The 21,250-nt window shown below is 37.8% G+C and overlaps 1 protein-coding gene across 4 annotated transcripts in view; it reads left to right on the plus strand.

Moving 5' to 3' along the window:
- APBA2 (amyloid beta precursor protein binding family A member 2) overlaps nucleotides 1–21,250 on the plus strand; it is an 86,260-nt gene that overhangs the window by 31,077 nt on the left and 33,933 nt on the right. For all 4 annotated transcript variants that reach the window (XR_002465586.3, XM_021532005.3, XM_021532007.3 and 1 more), the window contains one exon: nucleotides 19,554–20,559. Coding sequence is in view for 3 of the 4 variants with exons in the window: in XM_021532005.3 (XP_021387680.1) it covers nucleotides 19,591–20,559 (969 nt within the window). In the remaining variant the exon portion in view is untranslated. The remainder of the gene's footprint in view (nucleotides 1–19,553; nucleotides 20,560–21,250) is intronic.

Genomic DNA, 21,250 nt, shown 5'->3' on the forward strand with positions numbered 1-21,250 from the left:
ACTTCATGAGCTAGATGAGAACAAGTCCTTTCTCCTATTTCCTACAGTTGGAACATACATCTCTAATTCTTCTTGCACAGGTTCTTTTCAAGAAGCCCTAACTAAAATTTTAAAAATTAAAAACCAGCTACTCTCAGAAATAATTGTGGCTACTAACCAACATGTGCAAGACCAAGGGTCATGGCTACAGGTGGTTAAGACTGGCCAAGGAGAATGTCAGAATCTTCTATTAAAACACATATGGATTAGTAAAGGGCCTCCTTCCTACTTGTCAGTGTTGTCTCTTGGTTGGCATTGCAGAATTAAGACTCAGTTAAGCCACTTATTAACTGCAAGTACTACCAAAACTTTCAAAGATCTTATGCATGATCTTAAAAAAATAAAACGTCTGTGCTGTGGATATGGATAAATTAGAGGAGATAAAAGATAAATGCAGATTGCCCATTTAAAATTAACATTATTAGCTGCTCCAAATCCTTTGACTGTCCTGCAGGTCACCCAAGCAAGGCGGTACCAGAGTGGCTTAGCACAGCTGGCACACCCTGTGCCCTGTGCTGCTGCCACAGCACAGCCCTTCTGCCTGAGCTGCTCCTGAGAACTCACCCTGGGTATCTCCAGCTGCTGTACATGGAGACCACAGCTGGGCAAATGGGACAAGCAGGATTTGCATTGTGCAATTGAGTAACAACATTAAATTGCAAGTGCATTTTTCTTTTCACCAGCCCTTTCAGTGATAATTCTAGGAGGGTCACAGTAGTAGTCTGTGCTTATGGATATCTTACATATCCAAAGACATGGAAATTTGCTTCTGTGGCAAAAATTTTAAACTGGAAATTTGGTTGAATCATAACTAAATATTTCAAATTTGTATGCATTTCTAATTTCTTTTTAGTCCACTTTTTTAGATGCATATGTGAATTTCATTCAGCAGTACCTGCTCTGACAGTATTTCCATGCACTGTGTATAGCTAGTGAAATTTTAGTATTTCCTCAGCAGATGTTTAGGGTAGTGTTTGAGAGAGCAGGACTGAACAAAGCTACTAGTGAAAGTAGATTTAGAAAATTTTGTATACATGTTTGAAAAAGGTTTTAAAAAACAATAAAAGGAAAAAAGCTTGATAGATAATTTAAAAAATTAAAATTACCTGAAAGCTACCAAGTTGCTTGTTACTTTCCTCTGCCAAACTCATAATTTTGAGCTGCCTCCCTACCACCTCCAGTGATATTTTCCTCTTAGCAACTCTAGGAAAGGCTAAGCAGAAATTGCATATGCTTTGGAAATAATGAAATTGAATACACCCAAGGCTGCAAATATAAACCAAACACACTGGAGGAATAATTTTTGCCAATCCTTCTTGGTTGCAATATTCTTACAGGGTGTCACTTGTAATAGCTACAGATTTGGGAGGGTTTTACTTAATTGAAATCCTTCTAACTAACATGATAAAAATAAAGACAGCTCTTTGGTAAAAGGTGAATTGTAACATCTCTTTCAGACATCTCTACCTCTCAGCAGCAGACAGCATACCCTGAACACATTACTGCTTTGCCGTTTAATATACATGAATTACTAAACACATTTTTTATGTGAGTCGGGGAGAAGTTTTATCCATTGACACAACATTAAATAAATTTATAGATGCATTCTAGATTAATGGTTTTGATCCCTAAGTTAAATATCCAGGAACAAAATTGTCAAGATATGCAATGGCTATGATTTACTTTGAACTAGAAAATCTTATTATCTTTATGTTTCCAAATGTTAAATCACTGCCTTGAGGCCTGTTTTGAATAGCTTAATCATGTGAAAAGGAAAAAAAAAATACTGTCCTTTCTTTGGAGAATTGCATTTGGAGACAGAGATATAACTTTAAACAACTGTTGAAATAATAAAAAAACAGAAGTAGAGAAAAGAGTTCAGAGTTCAGTTATTTTGTAGTAAGACCCACTTACATGGCATGATAATGAATTTGACATTGAGAGGAGTGGAATGAAGGATGGGAGAAGATTCAAATATGCTAGTAAAAAAAACCCAAAAACAACAAACCAACATAGATGTGGCACTCATTTTTTATCTTTACAATCTGAAATCAAGACACTCCCTTTTTCAGTCACTAATTCAGAGTAGAAATTGTGAATTTGAGAAAGGATTTGCACTGAGCTCATTTAGTTAGGGTATCATCTACTGATGGAATGGAATTGCAGAGCTTTTGGAAGGCTCCTGGTGCAGTAGCTGGAGACTGAAATACTCAGACATCCACAACAGATTTAGTTCAAGGACTTGAAATAAGCCTTTGTCTTTTAGACAGCTGTCTTCATACACAGAGATAATTGTTTTAAGGTGCAAGACAACTGTATGGTCATTATGTGGCAATCTAACAGTCTCTAGGTTTTCTTCAGAAACTTTCTCCAAAGGTTCCTAATCACTCCTACATACTAATGAAATTACTGCAGATATGAAATCAGGTCTCTGTAAGCTGGGAAATGGTACTTCTGGGAAACTCTTGAAAAGTCAGTTTGGTTTCTAAAAAATCAAATCTGCTTATTTTTCTGGTTTTGTAGTCAATCCTAGTTAGAAAGGAAAATATATTTTAGCTGTAACTATGGTAGTAGATGCAGGTCTTCTCCCTGAGAAGCATTTAATTTGTCCTTGGTAAATGTTTCTTGGAGAAAAAGCATGTTAATGAAATACCTTTTGTGGAAAAGGACATGAGATCCCAAATTTGTACTAAGATCTCACCTGTGTTGTGCTTTACTGAGCAATAACAAAGAGTTGCTGTAGCTGACATTAACTTCTGTAGGGCCTTAATATTCGGTAACCAAATTCCACAGTACTCTGCAATTGGAGTGCAACACAGCATTCAGTGGTTTTTCCTAAGGTATTAACACAGAAAGCACACTAACCTGTTTTAAAAAAATAAATTGCATTTCAGAAAGATGCTTTCAGCAGCTTGATTCTCTAAACACCTATTACATATCTCTTTAGAGATACCAGAATTTTGTGGAACACTTTCTTGCCCAGAAGTGCCTCAAGTTAAGAATTTTGCCTTTGATTACTAATTTTCATCCCAATAATTTGACCTCCTAATAAATGAGGTGATTTTGTACAGTGAGTTTGTCTGGTATGCCCTAATGACAGCTGTGAAAGTTTTTATATTTGACTTTTTAAAATTTTAACAAATATTCTGAGTTACAATTAACTATCCTCTGTGGGCAAAATTCTCTTTAGGCTAAATTGCCTATCTCTGCAGATAAAAGAATAGATTGTCTGTAGTGTTGATAAAAAGGGTGACTTTTGACCTAAATATTTAGAAAACTGGTACACATGAACTTTGATTTTATATCAATTAAAATTCAAATTCATAGAAATTATTCTTAAAACTAGTCCTAGTAATAATTCCTGAATTTTTGCGAATAAAAATAGAAAGTTAGAATTAATACCTGCCTCCACATGTATTAACTTACCTGAAAGGGTAGGAACTATCTTAGAGCTATTCACTGGCAGAATTTGAGCTAGGTGCCATGCTGTGCTGGCACCAGTATCAGGCCCAGTATCCCATATTCCAGTGTGGCCAAAAGCTCATGTTTTGGGAAGATAAAAACAGAGTAATAGCTCATGAGACTTCCCCAGAACTGTCTACCTCTTTCTATGAGGTCAGGAGTCTTTTTGAATGTGTTTTGCCTAGGATTTTTTCTTTTCCCTGAGGAAAGAGGCACTGCTATCAAATTCTTAACTTTTAAAAGACTTTAAGTGAGCCTCAGAAGTAAATGAGACTTCTTCTTGTGCAGAAGATGCAAGTTTATTCTGTTTTACCCAAGAGACATTTGCAGCCAGGTGTTGATCACCAAGTACACTAGAGTCAAATTTGGTCTGCATTTTTAGATGTTATTTACTAACCTAAAAGAAGATGTTTGTGGCTAAAGTGCTGATTTATGAACCAGGAAAAAAAAAAGGAGCAGTTCCCATAGTTCAGGTACTTTAGCCTGGGTCCTCAATGAGTGGTAAATATGTATTTATGAATTCAGACAGATGGCTCCATATTACAGGGATATGGGTTTTGTGCTCTGGTGAGCTGCTCCCAAGCTCAAAGCTAAATGATTCTGCACCTTCTTTGCTGTCCAGCATCTGAAACAGCCTTTCAGGTCAGCTGTGCCTACAGATACAGGGCTTAGTTCTGCCAGCTCCACCAGTGTGCCTGTGCATGCTGCTTCTTGGGCAGGCTTGAAAGCAATGAGTGTGGGATTTGATTTAATATTGGCCTTATAGGTGGCCCTGCTGGACCTGTAGTGACTTAGTGAAAATCAATTCAAGTACAGATGCCAAAGCATCATTTGTTTTCCCTTTATGCAGTATGTCCTAGTCCCCATAGGCATAGGGAACAGCAGGCAACAGGAAGGACCAATAAATCCATTTGTCAATGCCCACTTAAATTGCAGACTTAGTTCAGAGCACATCCTTCATTGCTCACATGGTATCGAGCACAACATTCTCCTGTCAGGTCACTGTGTGTCTCTAATAGCAAATAAGAGTTTAAGGCATTGTGCTTGTTGCTTTGTTTTCACTGACTGTTTACATGGAAACCTGCTAAGCTGTAACTGTGTCATTCAGAGCACAGTTAAATAACTTTGCATTCAAAATACTTATTTAAAAGGAAAGGTCTCATTTCCATAAGGTGTATATATACAAATCAAAGCTGGTGGGTGTAAGGTTTCAAGCCATCCTGAGGATCTGCTGCAGTGATTGACAGAGCCTTTATCTTCTACCCAGTTTTTATAAATCAGAGAGGATTTTACTGATGTGCAATTTGTGCCTTAGAAACCGAGAGGAAAAATCTTTCTAATCTTGCTTTTCAAATGAGGTGATCATCTACTAAGGAGTAGTGTGCCTGAAACACAACCAGCTGCAAGCTACAGATATTTTTTCAAAGGTGGAAAATGCAAAATCCCACAATATAATTCACAGTTAAAGTCTCTGATTATCTTCATTATCTACTACTCTTGTTAAATCTTTATTTTGTAGAAGATCTCAAAAATTAACCCTGCGATTTGCTAATTTTGCTGAACAAAGGCAGACTCTTTTATCTTGAAAAGAACTAACACAATAGTCTTTGTCCTTGTTTTATTCTTGCAAAAGATTTTTTTACTCATTTACTAAACCTGCCAGCATGCAAGTATTTATATGAGTTTAAAAACCACACTGTTCTATTAAGGAGAAAAATGCAACCTAATCCTCTTATACTAATTAAATGGGAAGAGTGTTAATGAGGAACGTGTCACTTGTCAATGCCTGAAAAATCTAATTTTGGGTGAGGTTTGACTCATTAAAATAATGCCGTCAGTCCTTTTCCTGTAACATTTTAAAGAAAAAATAATTTTTTCCCTATGGTTATGTTAAGTGAGTCCATGTAACCATTCACAGAACTTCTAGGTCAATAGTGATAAAGAGGAACCTTTTTGAGGAGTTATTACACACTCAGAATCAAGAAGCTGTAAAATTTGAGTGTAAATGGTTGGGTGTGAACCTCTAACCCAGCACTTAAACCCTGACTTATGGGAAAGTTAAGCATCTCCATTTTCTTCTACAAACGAGGCCTTTCCAGTGACCTCCCTCCACAGCTCTCCTAAATTACCAGTCTCAGTATTCCACCCACCCTCCTCCAGCCCTCTTACATCCACTCAATGGATGCTCTTGGAGTAGGGTTGCAAATGTTTGCCTTAAATGGTACATTTTGAAATGTTTTGTTGAATCTCCAGGCTTTATTTAAGGTGACCTATTCTTCCTTATTCCCTTCTGCATTATTATTCACATGGTATGTATGATTTACCTCTGCATAACCTGCAATTAGTATTTATTGAAGGAAAGCTATCTTTTTTATTTTTTCCTCACAAGGCTGGAGAAGCATATATATTAAATCATTACACAAAGATTAATTAATTGCCTGTGGTAAGCATTTCCAATTTTATTGTGTTAAAAATTTGAACAGATGCATAAATAAAAAAAAAATCAAGGGCTCTTTTCTTGGTAAAGGGTAAACTGAAGTATAAAATACTAATAAGTAACTTTTGAAACATTGTACTTGTACACCATGTATGTATCAAAACATGTACACCAAGTAAGTATCAAATTTAAGAATTTCTCCTCCTTTTGAATGTAAAATGAAAAAAAAAATTAAGTAATGGCATTCTAGAATGTCCCCTTTTTTCCAGTGCTATTATGTTTTATTTTGCTATAACATCACCTCTTTTCATGAAAGGATACTCTAAAATATGGACTTTGCTGAGAATTAAGAAAGCTGAGTGCAGTAAAAGCAAAACAGTTAAAAACATATTAAATGCATAATTCTATAGTATTAAAATAATAAAGCAGCCTGTCTGTAAATTAAATTGAGCCAGGATGAGAGTTGGCAGTATTTCTGTGAAACTGCAGCAAATAATAAGGGGAGAGGAATACAGCTGTATTGGTGAGAGTAATGTTTTCTGGAGTTCAGGTGCACCAAGTCTGTGTGGTTTTTTCCTTGTGGGTGTGGAAATACATCTGCAACAAGTGACGGATCTTGAAAGCCACATGCCTGGCTTTTAAAAGATAAAAAGATGATAAAAGGAGTTGACACAAATGCTTTTGGGATATTTACATTCACCCTGAAAAGCTAATTCTTTAACAGCCATAGCTTTTTGAAAACTGTCAAGAAAAAACTGAATTCAAAGGCACAAATAACAGGAATATATGTGGTTGCTGTATTTCAGGTGGAACTGGATGTGACTAAAATGCAACATTTTCATTATGTCTATTTAATGGTGATGTTAAATTAAATAACTCTGCCTTACAGTTATCTGATATTGTTAATGGATAAATTTATCCCATTAGATAAATCCTCAAACTACTTAAATGATGATGTTTAAATGGCAAGATCACAGTTTTTGAAGTACTGTCCCAACCCATATTATTGTCTTGGCATTCTTCAAATATTCTTTGATAAGCTAACTCATCTTTCCAAATTATTTTAATCTTAGAATAGCCTCCTAACTTTTCTAAAAAGATTCCTAGTTTCTTTTCTTATGGGAGAAGGAACTGAAGCAGATTATGTTATAGATTTACTAATTATATCTATATAGATATTAATATATCTCTTATGTAAATGTCTGTAAGAGATATACTTGCTTGTGTATTTGTTGTGTAACATGCATGACCTGGTAGAGAAGCCTAACTTCTCTCTGCAGCAAGTGGGAGTGTGTGTGTCTGACACACAGTTCCAAAAATTAAAGGTTTAAAATTCGTGATGAGCTAAAATTATTCTTGCATGTGTGAAAATCCATTTAGCCAACACCCATTGGGTTCTTTTATAGCTGTGTGATAGCGACAGAGTGCAAAGCTTGCTCCAACAGCTTAAATGTAACCAATTTCCTTTCCCTTCTAACTGCATGGCAGGTTCAATAAATACTCCTGCAGCCAGCAGTAATCTCAGGTGCAGGATTGTGTGCAGGAGGCTGGAACTGGGTGCCAGGGCTGTGTTGGATTGCCAGGCTCACAGCAGTCACAGTGGCTGCACCACAGGGACTCTTCTGCTAAAGGGAAATGGTCACATTTACAGCTTAGACTTGTGGAAGAGAATCTCAAGGAACCAAGAGATGTTCTCTTTCTTTTTACTGTGAGGATCATTTTTTTCCTCTAATAGCATTGAAATTTGGAATTCACACATCTTGTCAAAAGTACTGATCCCTCAGCTTGGAGGAAGTCTCCAAATCCTGCCTCACCTTTCACTTATACCCCCAAGTCACCCATCACTGTATAGATCTGGTGGCTTAAAAGGCTTTTCTGGGAATTTGCCATGGCAGACTAATATTTTTTCCATATTCTGAAAAAGTAGATTTTTTCTGACTCTTATACAACATTTCTGACTACACAATACACTTTACAGTCATTGTTCAATCTATTTTAAGACACTGAATTATTGTAGAAAAAAAAAGAATAATTCCTTGTATTGACATTTTAGGTGGAATCAGTTTTATTCCTAAAGTAATATTTAAATTGACATTAGAGGCCAAATGCATAAGATTTTCTTTAGTGGTTTTCCAGTGAATAATTTTTCTGAAGTAAATAGAGATAAGAAGGAAATTTATTTCAGTTGGCTGATATTTATGAACATTTTGACCAGAAAAATGCTGTGTTAGACTAGGAGAACTCGCAGTAGGTGATGGTTTTGCATGTCAGTTCTGCTAATGTGGATATGTACAATTGTGACCTCAGGAGGTTTCACACAGCTGCCCCCCGGTTCTGTGTGTGCTCCATTGCTGAATTCCAGCCACATGGCTCCCCATTGTTACAGCACCACTGCCTCATGTTATGCTTAGAGGGATCTGTTATCATCTAGTGCAAGTCAGTACAGAAACCAACCTTGTTACTGAGATAAAAGCCTTACCCAGGAAATTGCAGGATGCCAAAAGCATACGAATTAGCAGGAGAGAGAAAGATCACTAGACTTCGGAGTAGCCTCCACAGTCAGCAGAAACTTACTCTGCAAAGATTGGAAAACTTTGTATAATCCATTCTAAGACAGACTGAAAATTCTACCAGAGCTCTGGATGGATTGCTCTGGATGGATTGCAGATTGTCTCAGAATGGCTGAATGTGATTTAATTGAATGGCATATATTTTTTATGCATGATAATGTTAAAATGTAATATACTTTTCCCTTACTCCTGTATCTTTTTCCCTTGTTCCTATACATCCTATACTTTTCTCTTATTTTCAGTAAATTAGGAGATAAAATAATCATAAGAAGATACTAAAATCTGTATTTATTATGGAATAAAATTCAAAGTTGATGCCTCTGCATAGCTATCACTGGAACTTTGTGTGCTTGAGGGGTACTTTATCATTATTTGAAACTGATTTCTTGGGGCAGAGCAGTCACAAGAATAAGCCATAAAATTTCATTGCCTTAATTTTGGAGTCTCATCTTATTCTGTTGAATACAAATATTCTGCTTCTGTGCTTCCCTCTGTTTAAGGGGCCTTAAAATAAGGTTCTGGTTTTGGTGGCTTTTTCCTTATAGCAGGCTTAGCACTGCAAAACTGATACTTGTCCTAACTCTCACATCTGTATGGAATGCAGCACCACAGGTTTAGTATCACTGTTTGAGCTGGAAAATTAAACCCTAAAGGATGGTTAAGCCACATCAACAATACATGATAATTAAATATGTGATTACACATTTTTATTTCTGCTGCAGGAAATAGCTAATCTTTTTGACTATAAAAACTATTCTCAGCTGGGATATATGCTCAAGAATACCACCTCTGCAGTGCCATAGTACCACTGTCTTTAGCATTTCTTTGTCTGTTCTACTTTTAGTTTCTATTAGTGGGTGCCAGTTATAGAGCATTTTTAGAATGGCTTTTACAAGGTAGTTATTGACTTTTAAGAGCTTATTAGATTAAACCAAACAGAAAAAAAACCCCAACTATATACCATGAAAAGATATGCAAGAACATAATTCAGAATGTAAATTCTTTAAAATACAAGATAAATAGTTAAATCATCTCAAAAACCCCTCGATATCACCTAGTGACTAGCACAAAAAGGAAGATTTTCAAGCCCACAGAAAAGTAATTGTAAAGATCTCACTCTCAGATGAGGTAATCAAACATCTCAAATGTACTTGTTCATGTTGATGTGGTTGAACAGATATTCCAGTGCACATCATCTCTTGTTTGTTGGTGCTTTCAGAGTGAGGAGACGTGCATTAGGTATGGCTGGCTAGATGCTGTTCATGTCTCCAGTGCATTCACAGTTCATATTCTACTGAGAATGCAACCTGCACACTGACGACATTTTGTTATAGCTCAGTAGTAGCTCAGGACAGGCTGCTCCATTTTGAAAGCATCGCCTGTGGATACAGGGATGTGGATTTGCAGTAACTAATTCACTGCAGCCATTGTAGCTCTAGGCAGAATTTCTGCAAAACTGCAAATGAAACAATCCTGACATACAGAAATGAGCATTTGTTATCTCACAATTTTTATTTCTCAGTCTGCTGTCAGTTGTTAAACTAATAAAATCAACATAATGATGATTAATAATGGACATAATATTTTCTTTGTTTGCCTATTCAGTGATTTTTTTTGTGACTACCTCAGATTCACAATAGACACATTCAAGGAAAAAGAGAATGATATAATAATTTTTTTTGGTCTTAGCTACACGGGAAGACCCTAGTGGCTACTCTTGAGATAACTGCAAAGACATGTATTTTAATGCCATCTATTTTTAGATGCCACTTGTTTTCACTTCCCCACACATTTCCCTCACTTCTTTAAGAATCATTCTTGCTCTGCTTCCCATGCAAATCTCTTGCTGTTTTCTAAGTCTCTATTTCATTATGTTAAGCATATTAAAATAATATTTAGATGATTAATTGAAGCTCTGAAACACTGAGTAGCACCAAATCTAGAGTTGTTAGCTGTTTTTCCTCCTGGTCTACACCAACTGGTGCCTTTAAAAAAATCAGAGGCAGGAGGTACTGATGCCTAAAGAGACTACCTGAACAGAGGCTAGATGGTGTTAGAGGAATAAAGTGGGGATTTGTTAAAAGACCTTTAAAGGACACACCTTGGGCAATACAAGAGCCTGGCTATGCCTCTACCCAAGATGACTCCAAGATGGACCCAGGATGGATTCTGAGTCACAAGTTTTCACACTTGTATAAGTTTTGGTCCATTTCCATATTTGGGTTGACTGTCCAGTTACAGCTTCAGGTTATGAAGTCCCATCCTCTCAGTTTGCCCTCCTCAGTTCACTGTTGTTTGCACTTTTTGGGCCCTAAGCTGCAATGCTGTCCCTGGTTCTCAGGCTGGAAAAGGTTTGTTTTGTCTGATTAAACTGTGAAGAGAACTTGTTAACACTTTATATGGGGTTCAGAGTTACATGTTAATGCAGTACAGAATCTGGAAAATGTGAAAGGCATCAGTATAAAATAATGTATAATAATAAAATTATAGCACAGATGTATACTGTGTGAGCATGGGGAGTTTAGGTTAAAAGGAAGATCTGGAATGTGGACTTTACTGTGTTGTTGCTACAATTAACAAATCTAAATAGCTTTTGTTGGTATTTTTAATTTGCAACTTCCAGCTTTATTTTTGCCCTTACTGAAAACAAGGAAATGTGTACAACCAGGCACAGGAGCAGCGTTAGATGAACCCCAGCTGCTCTCAGGCCCTGCAGGTGAGTTACAAAACTCACAGCACCTACTGTGTGAGCCAGAGGCACTGGGAAACACTGACCATCCCTTTCTTCCCTCCTCAAATCACAGAAGGCATGTTTGCTGGTTTTCTGGTTTGTCTATTTAGATTGTGTAAAGTATTTCATTTTCTTTGGACCTGAGGCAGCCCCAGCACAGCAGGGAGATGGGAAAGTGGGTTTTGATAGAAGAGACTAAGAAAATAAAGAAATATTGAAAGACATCTAACTATTAAAACAGGCTAATTTTGAATGGAATTTCACAGAACAAAATAAAATGCATTTCTGAATTCCAAGAGTTTTCTGTCTGGTGCAGACAACAGTGTTTTAAAATGTATTTCCTTAGTTGTGTGTTGTTGAATTTGAATGAAGGAAATGTGAAGGAAAAATGAAGGATAAATATGAAAGTCCTAGATAGCAAGTTTCTGTTAATTCTATCCACATTTTATGTTTGGTACTCTTATTTTTATAACACTATCTAGAAGAGGTCAAGCATGTGAGCGTAGAAATGCCTTAAAATAAATAGCTCATTTAAGACTTGTCTTCACTCAGTCCTCAAATTGTTGTTGTGGGTTGAGAAGAAAATTCTCTTGGATGAAAGCAGAAATGAAAGGATTATTTAGGTCATTTTGCAAGAACCAAGAGAAACTGGAAGTTAAGCTTTAAACTTCATGGAAATGTCCTGAGTTGTCAACAACATAGACAAAACACTTCAGGTTTATTTTATGTATAATATCTATTTGTCAATTTGTAAATTTTTCTATTTGTCAAAGCTAATTTTCTAGATGTCTTCTGACTATTTTCAGTCACTTCCTTCAAAAATTAAACTTAGCAATTTAAAAATTCTTCATCAAATATATTCTTTATGCACAAAAACCCATAGAAAGGAACATATTCCCCATAAATTTAGTGTCCTTTCTAATTATTTTTGAGTTTGCATGTTTGGATTTTTTTAGAGTGTCAATCGCATCATTGAAGTGTCATATATGTGCAAAGATGTTTTAGTGTGGCTCACATAAATACTTGTATTCATGAAGGTTTTAGAAAAGCATGCAGAAGCTTTCTGAGCAAAGATAACATACACTGTAAAAGGCACAAGTGGCATTCCCAAGACCAGCTCCACTGCTATCTGTACTCATACTGGGGTTCTATACACAAATCTAGAGCTCAGCCCAGTTTTCAGTGTCAAGTTTCACAGTAAAAAATCAGATCTCAGCTGCTAAAAATTAGTAGTTTTTCTGTGCAGGCACTTGAAAGTATTTTTTATGGTATATTTTCATAAATAGGTGAAAAAAGACATTTTACTATTTTATAAATATCAAACCATCTCCACGTGAGTTATCAAATCACAAAGACTGGAGTTTAGCACTACCATCATCTAGATTTCTCAGGTGTCTTTGCCAATTTTTTGTCCCTGCTATCTAAAGGTTTTTTTGGAGGGAACTGAGGAAACTGGCCATCCCTGAGACATGCAGGTTCAAGCAGCACCCCTGAACTGTAGATGGCCACAAAAATCCCAAAGAAACAGGTGTTTTGAGCTATGCTGGACCTGCTGAGCTTGCATTGAGGAAGAGGTATGCATGCATGTGACTGTATTTTTGGGTATTTACTGCCATGCAGATCAAACATCCTAGACGTAAAAGGCCCGCTTTATGTCCTAATAATGTAAATCTATGTCCTAGGCCTTTCCCCTCCCTGAAACTATGTGGGGGTGTTTTATAGAGTTAAATTCAAAAGCCTCAGAGAGAAGGATAGGCATTTTTAACAAACCTGGCTAATAAATTCTGTGGCAGACTGTGCCAGCCTGAGTGAGACACCTTCAGTAACATTGAGATGGCACTGGGAGTGTCATGACAGGACCCTAATTTAATCACATTGTGTAGTCCTCATTGTTAGAGACCCTTTCCATCCCTAGCACTAGAAGGTCAGTTTTACCCAGGCTCACTCTGTGCAAGGGGACCAGCACACCCCTTCCCCCTTTGCTGTGTCCCCTCCTCCCTTCCCTTTGTTAGAGACCGTGCTCCTTCCAAAATCCCATGTCACATGCTCAGTCTGCTGTCACTGACACTGCCAGATTAGGGATCCTGTGAGAGTTAGGATCCCAGTTCCACCTGCTTTTAGGGGAGCTGGCAGTCACCCTGCACTCTGCTTCTGGAGCTCTGCATAATCAATTCTCATGGTCTGGAGAGTCAGCACTACTGAAAAATGAAGTTAATGCAGTTTGGCCTTGGGGAATCAAATGACTACAGAATCTGACACAGTCACAGCAGGCTCATGTTCTGTTATCAGCTTATTAAAAATTCCAGTTCCAGTCTAGGATCAGTCATAATTCCTTTGGACCAACTTAGCAGATGGGAGCCTATTAAGTCTTCTGTAATGAAAGTCTACTGAGAAATACTATTAGTTTAATATTAAAAATTGTTTTGAAAGAATTGAAGTAAGATTCTTTTCCACTTTAACGTATCTCGTTATTGGAGAAGAGATTGGTATAATTAGAAAAAAGCTCTACAATCATGAATTTTCTGATGCAGTTCTGTTGAAAAATACTGTTATCTCAGTTACAGATGAATGTAGATGAATGTAGATGAATGTAGCAGATCTAAACATATGTCCATGTTAAGAGGGTTGGGTGTTGTTTTTTCTTTTTTGCAGCATTTCTGGATTATGAATGTATAGGGCTAACATATGGAACAGCTTCAGTCAGCAGTGCATCCACAGCACAGCTCAGCAGAGAGAAGCAGGGCTGTGGGCTGTACGTGCTATGATCTCTCCTGGCAGTAAATTGTGTGGCAGTGCTTATAACTTGCATCTAAAGAAGAGTTACAAAGAGTAGAACCTGTTTAATAGCAGTGAGATTGCAGAGGATATCTGCAGAAAATAGGAGGTATTGAACAATTCCAGGGAAGCAAAACTAGAGCATCAGTTTTGTCAAAATGGACAAAGGGTGCAGATATCGGAAATGTGGGAGAAAGACTGAGGAGTAGATGGAAAAACAAACCTGAGGAAGAGAAGGCATACAAAAGAGCCCTTGCAAAATAATGTGAATAGATAAAATTCAGGCCAGTGAAATTCTTAGGTTCACCTGTAAGTTGGAACAGCACGGCTCAAAAATCATTTGGCTATAGATAAGCATGCAAAAGTATACTTGTTGCCAAAAGAACCTCAGATCATTGTGCATGTTAAATGTAAATAACTTACTTTGCTCCCACTAAAATGCTATTCAGTTTGTGAATCAAATACAGATGCAATGCAGGTCCTTAACCACCACCAGCAGTATGATACTGGGTATTTCACCATGTTTATAATTGTGTACCATTTCCCATTTTTAATGCTAATTTAATTGGTCTTTTTTACTGGGAAAACAGTAAAGAGATCTTTCTACACAGGTGAAAAGATGTAGAAGTGTTGAGGTTGATAAACTCCTTTACTACAGCTGTCTGGGATTAGGTGCAGCAAACTCAGGAGAAAGCTAATGAGTATAATGAGCACTGATTAGAATAAATTCCAGCTGTAAGCCAGTAGGCTCGTTTCTGGGAGCAGAAGAAATTGGTTCCCCTATGCATACTCCCTTTTACTCTCACATGGAAATGCAGCATGTGTTTCCTGGAGATTGATTTTCTTTTCAACATTGAGCTGAGCCAGGGAAAATTAAGAAAAATAAAGTAAAACCATTATTGAAAGAAAAGCATTTTTACTGAAGCCCTGTGCAACTGGTCCCTTATTCACCGATCCTGAAAACACTGATGGAGATTTAGTGATGCACTGTACAACTGAAGTCAGGGTTTGATTGTCTCAGCAAGATAAAATTACTGAATCCCAAGGAAAGTAAACAGGGATCCAGCACTGATCCATGTTCCCAGGAACACTTCATCCCAACTGCAGCCAGAAATGGAAAAATGTGCTTGGAGTGCTGCAGAAGTTTGACCTAACTCCCTGCTATCAAGGAGGGAGCTGAGATACAAGTAGGAGGGAGTCTTACACCAAGCAGAGAAAACGATGTGTAGGCTGAATTGGAGCCTTTATTGATAAAGTGCCTCTGGATCCAGCAAATCATTACTCCTCCCTTCAACATTTAGTAATGTAAGATAGAAGTCCAGTATTTTCTCCAATTTCTAATTTTTTCAAGATACATATGATGTTAGAAGGTTACAGTAATTGATGTGAACATTAGCTAAATTATTAACCCATGCAGTCAGGGACTCAGAAGACTGTGCAGTAGTTTGATTAGCAGAACACATTGTAAAAATTTGGTATCTGTTACATTTCTAAAGAAAAGTCAAAATTCTGGGTTTGTACTTTTAAAACCTGGAAGATAAATGTCTCTGTAGATGAGAAGACAAAAGAGTTCAGACCTGTGGTCCTCAGAAACATTGCTGTTTGACATGAAACAGCTTAAAATATTCAGGTTATGCTAGACCTAATCTGTGACTAAAGCATTTTGCTAGGAAGCTTGAGAGAGATTTTGATACAGGGAAAAAAACTAGCTGTCCTGGCTGTTCTAATATTTGAGTTAAAATACAGCTGTGTGTTTCCTTGACAGCAATGTATGTGCAGCTCCATAAAGAGCAATTCTCAGACTGTGTTTGAAAACTTAGCTCAGTAATTCTGATGTGTTGGTACAGTTGGAGAAGTTACATTTTATACTTGAAGATGCTGTAATCAGTGCACATTCAGTCTGCAATTCATGGGCTGAAAATAATAAATTCTGCCTATTTATTTCAGTACTTTGTTACTTTTAGAGTAGTGCCTGAGAAGATTGCAAAGGAGGCCAACTAGAATTGTAATTGTAGTGCAGAGATTGCTTTGTAACTTCAGTTTCCATAGCATTAAGTTCAGCATTGCCTCTCACCAAAAATCCAGCTTATTTTGCCTCAGTTCCAGCATCCAGGGGTAAAGCACTGTCCTCAATCATCGCGCAGACTGAATTAACTGAAAACCCATTTCCCATGGCCTAATATATCAGTGCTAGACATGCTTGAGAGGAATTATTTTCTCTACTTCTTACCAGTGCTAGACATGCTTGAGAGGAAGTATTTTCTCTGTTTCTTACCACCTATAGTCTAAAATATTTCCAGTCTGCCACGATTTTTTTAAGTTCTTCTCACGCAGTGTGGGTGCTGCACATTACCAGGCCCCTGGAGGAGCAGGACTGCAGGGCCCAGCTGAGAACCCTCATGCTGGCAGTTCCCCATAGCTGATGGACTCCACTCATCAGCCACCTCTCCTTCCCCAGCCTCCTGCCCTGCCTTTTAGCTCTCAGATCACATTCAGGTGGCTTCCTGCAACATGTTCTAGAATATCTACAATGTACTGGATTTTCCTGCAGGTAAATAACATCTTTGAGCAGTCACCACTGGAATTTATAAAGCTATCACTGCATAGATACCACTTATGGCTGTTTTAGGGCCTGGATACCAAATGAAGAGCCTTAGATGTGGGTGGGAAAACTCCATTATACTGGCTAAAAAAAGGGTTCTCATCTCCATATGTTTTAGGAAAATCTGAGTCATGGGTTTCAAACTGTGCTTGTTACAGACTCTGTGTTTGTGCATCTTCAGCTACACTGTTGTGACTTATGTGCAGGGTCAACTGCACTGTAAATATTTAAGTATTATTTAATATGGATAATATTTCCACTAGGAGATTGAGGCCATTGCAGGTGAGAACTCCTCTTTCTATAAGAGACACTGAATTTATTCTGTTATTGAAAAAAAAAAATTTGGTTAAACCAGATGAGATCTCTTTAGTTTTCTTGCAGTGCCATTCAAAATTATTATAGCTCTCCATCTTGACTCATTTTAGACATGCTTGTGTAGTGTACTCATGCCTGAAATGGTCATACAAGCAATTTGTCTTGCTTGTGGGCAGTTTTTTGCAGCCTGTGCAGAGCATTGCAGTGTTGTGACTTAGATTACTATTTGAATCCAATGTAAAATAGATTTTGTTTATATTGCAGCCACAGTATAGAAACATCCTTAGTTTGCAGTAAGAGCTGACTAAATCAGACTCTGACTAACCCTAGTAGATGGATGGCTTGGTGTTCTGAATTTCTTATAACTGACTCCAAAGTAAAAAAGTATCATTATTTTTAAAGGGATAGTGGGCATACAGATTGCATTGAGAACATCTTGCAAGTCTGCTAGTCCTTCCAATAGTGAGGAGGGGCAAGTAATCACTGAGAGTTTTACCTTCACTGATCTTCTCCTTTAAAACTTCCCTTCAGATACACTATTTACTTTAAAGCTTTATTCTGTCAGGACTAATTCTGCAAGGTGACAGTAACTAAAAAGGGCTCCATATGCTGGATTCCCTTCATACCTCCTCCTGTGATTAACATCATCTCTTTGCATCTCAGAATCTAGAACCCAAGTTTAGCAGCTAGATTTGCCATGTGGCATCTTTGCAATATCCATAGATACATCAAATCCCTGATTTGATGTCACAAACTAAGGATTGCGATTTTTCTTGTATCAGAAGTTCTGCAGGGATCTATCTGTAAGAGTCTAGGCTACAGTGACAGGATTCATTTTCTAAGTTCATCATGCCTAAGAAATTACTCCCTATATAGCTCCTCTAATCCTCTAGCTCCATGTTAGTTTTATTGCTCAAGCCTTGGAAAACTGGTCAAGCAAAATGTTCTTGTAGTTGTGTGGTGCAGGTGAGGAGCCTGAGCTCACTTCATGCCAATGAAGTAACTGCACAGGTCAAGGTTATCATAAGGATACAACAATGAAATACAGCAAAACACAAATACTAAAAGTAGATTATTTCCCCCTTCCAAATCATACAGCAGACCACACTTGTCAAGCCTGTCTAGAATTAGGTATATTCATTAAGTATTTTTTTATATAGTTCATATAACCCCCGCTTATTTCCAATTAAGTATTTAGAAAAAAAAAAAAAGTAATTTAAAGTAGCACAAGTGTTTAGCAGGAAGAATTAGTGAGCTTTTACTGTAAATGTGTGTTTTACTTGGAATATAGATTAGACGCTGAAAAAACCAGAGGGATCTGGATAGGTTGGAGCATTGGGCCATAGTTAATTTTACAAGTCTAAATGCCAGGTTCTGCTCTGGGGTGCTTGTTGACAGCAGTTCAGGACTCAGCAACGTGCTCTGGCAGCCCAGAGAGCAAAGCACATCCTGGGCTCTGTCAAACGCTGTGACCAGCTGGTCAGAAAAGAGGATTACCCTGCTGCACAGGACTGTCCTGAGCACTGATGCAGCCTCAGTGGGTGTTGTGTGCACTTCTGGACCCCATCATTTAAGAAAGATGTGAAGGTCCTTGTATGTGTGCACAGAAAGACAGCAGAGCAGGTGAAAGGGCTGGAAGGAGGTGTCCTTTGAGGCATGGCAAAGGGCTTTGGGACTGTCTGGTTTGTGGAAAGGAGGCTGAAGTGACCTCATTGCCCTCTACAGCATCCTCCAGAGGGGAAGTGGGCAGGGAGGTGCTGAACTTCTCTCCAGAGAAGGTATCCAGTGATAAGATGCTTGGGAATGGTTCAAAGCTGTATCACAACAGGTTCAGACTGGACATTAGGAAGCATTTCTTTACCAAGAGCATGGTCAGATGCTGGAACAGGCTTCCAGTGGCACTCAATGCCCAACCCTGTCAGTGTTTTAAGAGGCATTTGGATGAGGGTCTTAAAACATGCATTAACTTGGTCAGTACTTGGTGATTGTGGTAGGTCCCTTCCAACTGAAGTAATCTATTCTAAAAGCAATATTTGATTTAACAATTGGAAATACTTCATGGCATCCAGCTATAAAGGGCTAATAAACCATCAAGTGTTTTTATAAAAATAACACTTTTAATACCAATACATTATCTTTTAGTGCACTATGTGACTGCCAAGTTAGTAGAATTATTTTCATTTTGGTAAGAGCAGCTCAGATTCTAAATGTTTGCTTTCAGTACACGTTAAAGAAATGCCTAAGCTGAACATTGAAAAGAGGTCCCGTTTACTGCGTAGCAATCAAAGCATGACCCTTTACTGGCAAGAAAGAGAAATTGAAAACTAATTTCAAGGTTCAGGATTAATTCTCTGTCAAAGTGACATAAGAGAGCCTACACTAGAATACATTTAGCACAAATGTAGAACCTTTTCTTTATCTGTTCCTTTCAGAGTGCAACTTATTACTTTGATTTCATGGTTCCACAGCATAAGCATTTTAAAAGTTACCTTCTGAATTTGGTCAAATATCTACAAACACAGGCTTTTTACCAATTGAATCTATCAATTTGCTTCCTATTAACATCACTGTTCTCTGCTGATGACCTTTTCCTGAATGTGTTTTTTTCCATCTTCCCTGCAGTAATTGCTGGAAATGATTGTCATGTAAGGAGCTGGCTATGGCAAACAGGAAACATCAAAGCACTACAGCCAGCATGCTGGATCACAGAGCCAGAGCTTGCCCAACTTCATCTCACAACAGGGAGCCTGAAAATGAAGAAAGTGACCTTCCCATTGAAGATTATGCTGCAAAGGAGGCAGAACTAGCCACTGTCAGAGCAGGTAGTCCTACCCCTGTGGAACATGAGTGCAATGACCATAGTGGAGATGGTGACTCCAGCTCTGACTATGTAAACAACACTTCAGAGGAGGAGGACTATGATGAAGGCTTGCCAGAAGAAGAGGAGGGGATCACATACTACATCAGATACTGTCCAGAGGATGACAGTTACCTGGAAGGAATGGACTGCAATGGGGAGGAGTATGCTCCCCATGAGGAACACCATGTTGAAACAGATGAATGTCAGGAAGCTGTAGAAGAATGGGCTGAAGGCAAAATTCAGCACGAAGATGAAAACGAGGTGATGGACAGGCAAGAGTGGCAGGAAGGTCAAGATAATGGCATTCAGATTTTGGAGGATGAAGCATCATCTTTGGAGATCCAAGACCAAGAAGAAAACATCCAGTACTGTCAAAGTGAAGGTGACTATCCGGACTATTACCCAGCAGAGGCTAATGGCAATTCACAGGGAATATCACCATACCATTCTAGAAAAGAGGATGCAGAACTGGAAGAGCAGGAAGAGGACATTGACCAGATTGTAGCAGAAATCAAAATGAGTATGAGCATGAGCAGTATTAACAGTACAACAGAAATGAGTCCAGAGCACACTGGGACTGAAAACATGGCACATGACTACAAAGAGACTTGTTCAAAGGGAGAAGCTGTTCACAGTGCTAACAGGCACGAGGGGAGGCCAAAATCACTGAATATCCCATCTGCCTCTAAGCACAGTGGAGATGTGCACAGAGGTTTTAAAGCAAAGTCAAGATCCCCCGAGGACAGACAGAAGTGGCCACAGGAGCAGGTATGAGGTGCTTTTTTTAACCAGACTGTCAGAGGCATTATACAAGAGTTACATTACTTATTCCAAACAAAATTAGCAATATTTTTATATCTATTAATATGTAAATGTATTAGCAGTATTTTAAATTTTACTGTAAGTGCATTCACATAATCAGATTGTGTATTTAGAAAGTGGTGCTAAATATAATCAGCACATATAGAGATGTAGCAAAGAGGTTTTGCGCAGAGAAAAGACAATTCAAACAAAGGTATTCCAGATGCATGGAGCAAAACCAATTTCTTTACATTATTTTCATTCTGCAATGACAGTCTGGAGAAACTTCAAACTGGAGTCAGCACTGAAATAATTGAACCTTTTTTTTCCATTAATGGCCCCTGTACATTGCCTTAGTGGTAGATAATTTTCTGTTTTTGATAGAATGTCTGTCAAATCTAGATACTATATATGTTAAAAAAACCTTCAAGAAGTGTCTGCATATTGCTGTGGGGTTTTTTACTAGCTGGACATATCTTGACTTTGACAAGGAAGAAGAAATAAGAGCTTTACTCTTTACCAAAAATTCTGTTAAGCAGTTTTATCACAAGAATGATGTAGAAGTTAATTTAAACTGTGCATGATCTTTTCTTGTTCTAATGCTGAGTGCCAGAAAAAGAGTCTAAGAATGAAGCTCAAGCTTTTCTAAAGGAAAGGA

Source organism: Lonchura striata, chromosome 11 (genome assembly GCF_046129695.1).
Source record: "Lonchura striata isolate bLonStr1 chromosome 11, bLonStr1.mat, whole genome shotgun sequence".
Classification (NCBI taxonomy): domain Eukaryota; kingdom Metazoa; phylum Chordata; class Aves; order Passeriformes; family Estrildidae; genus Lonchura; species Lonchura striata.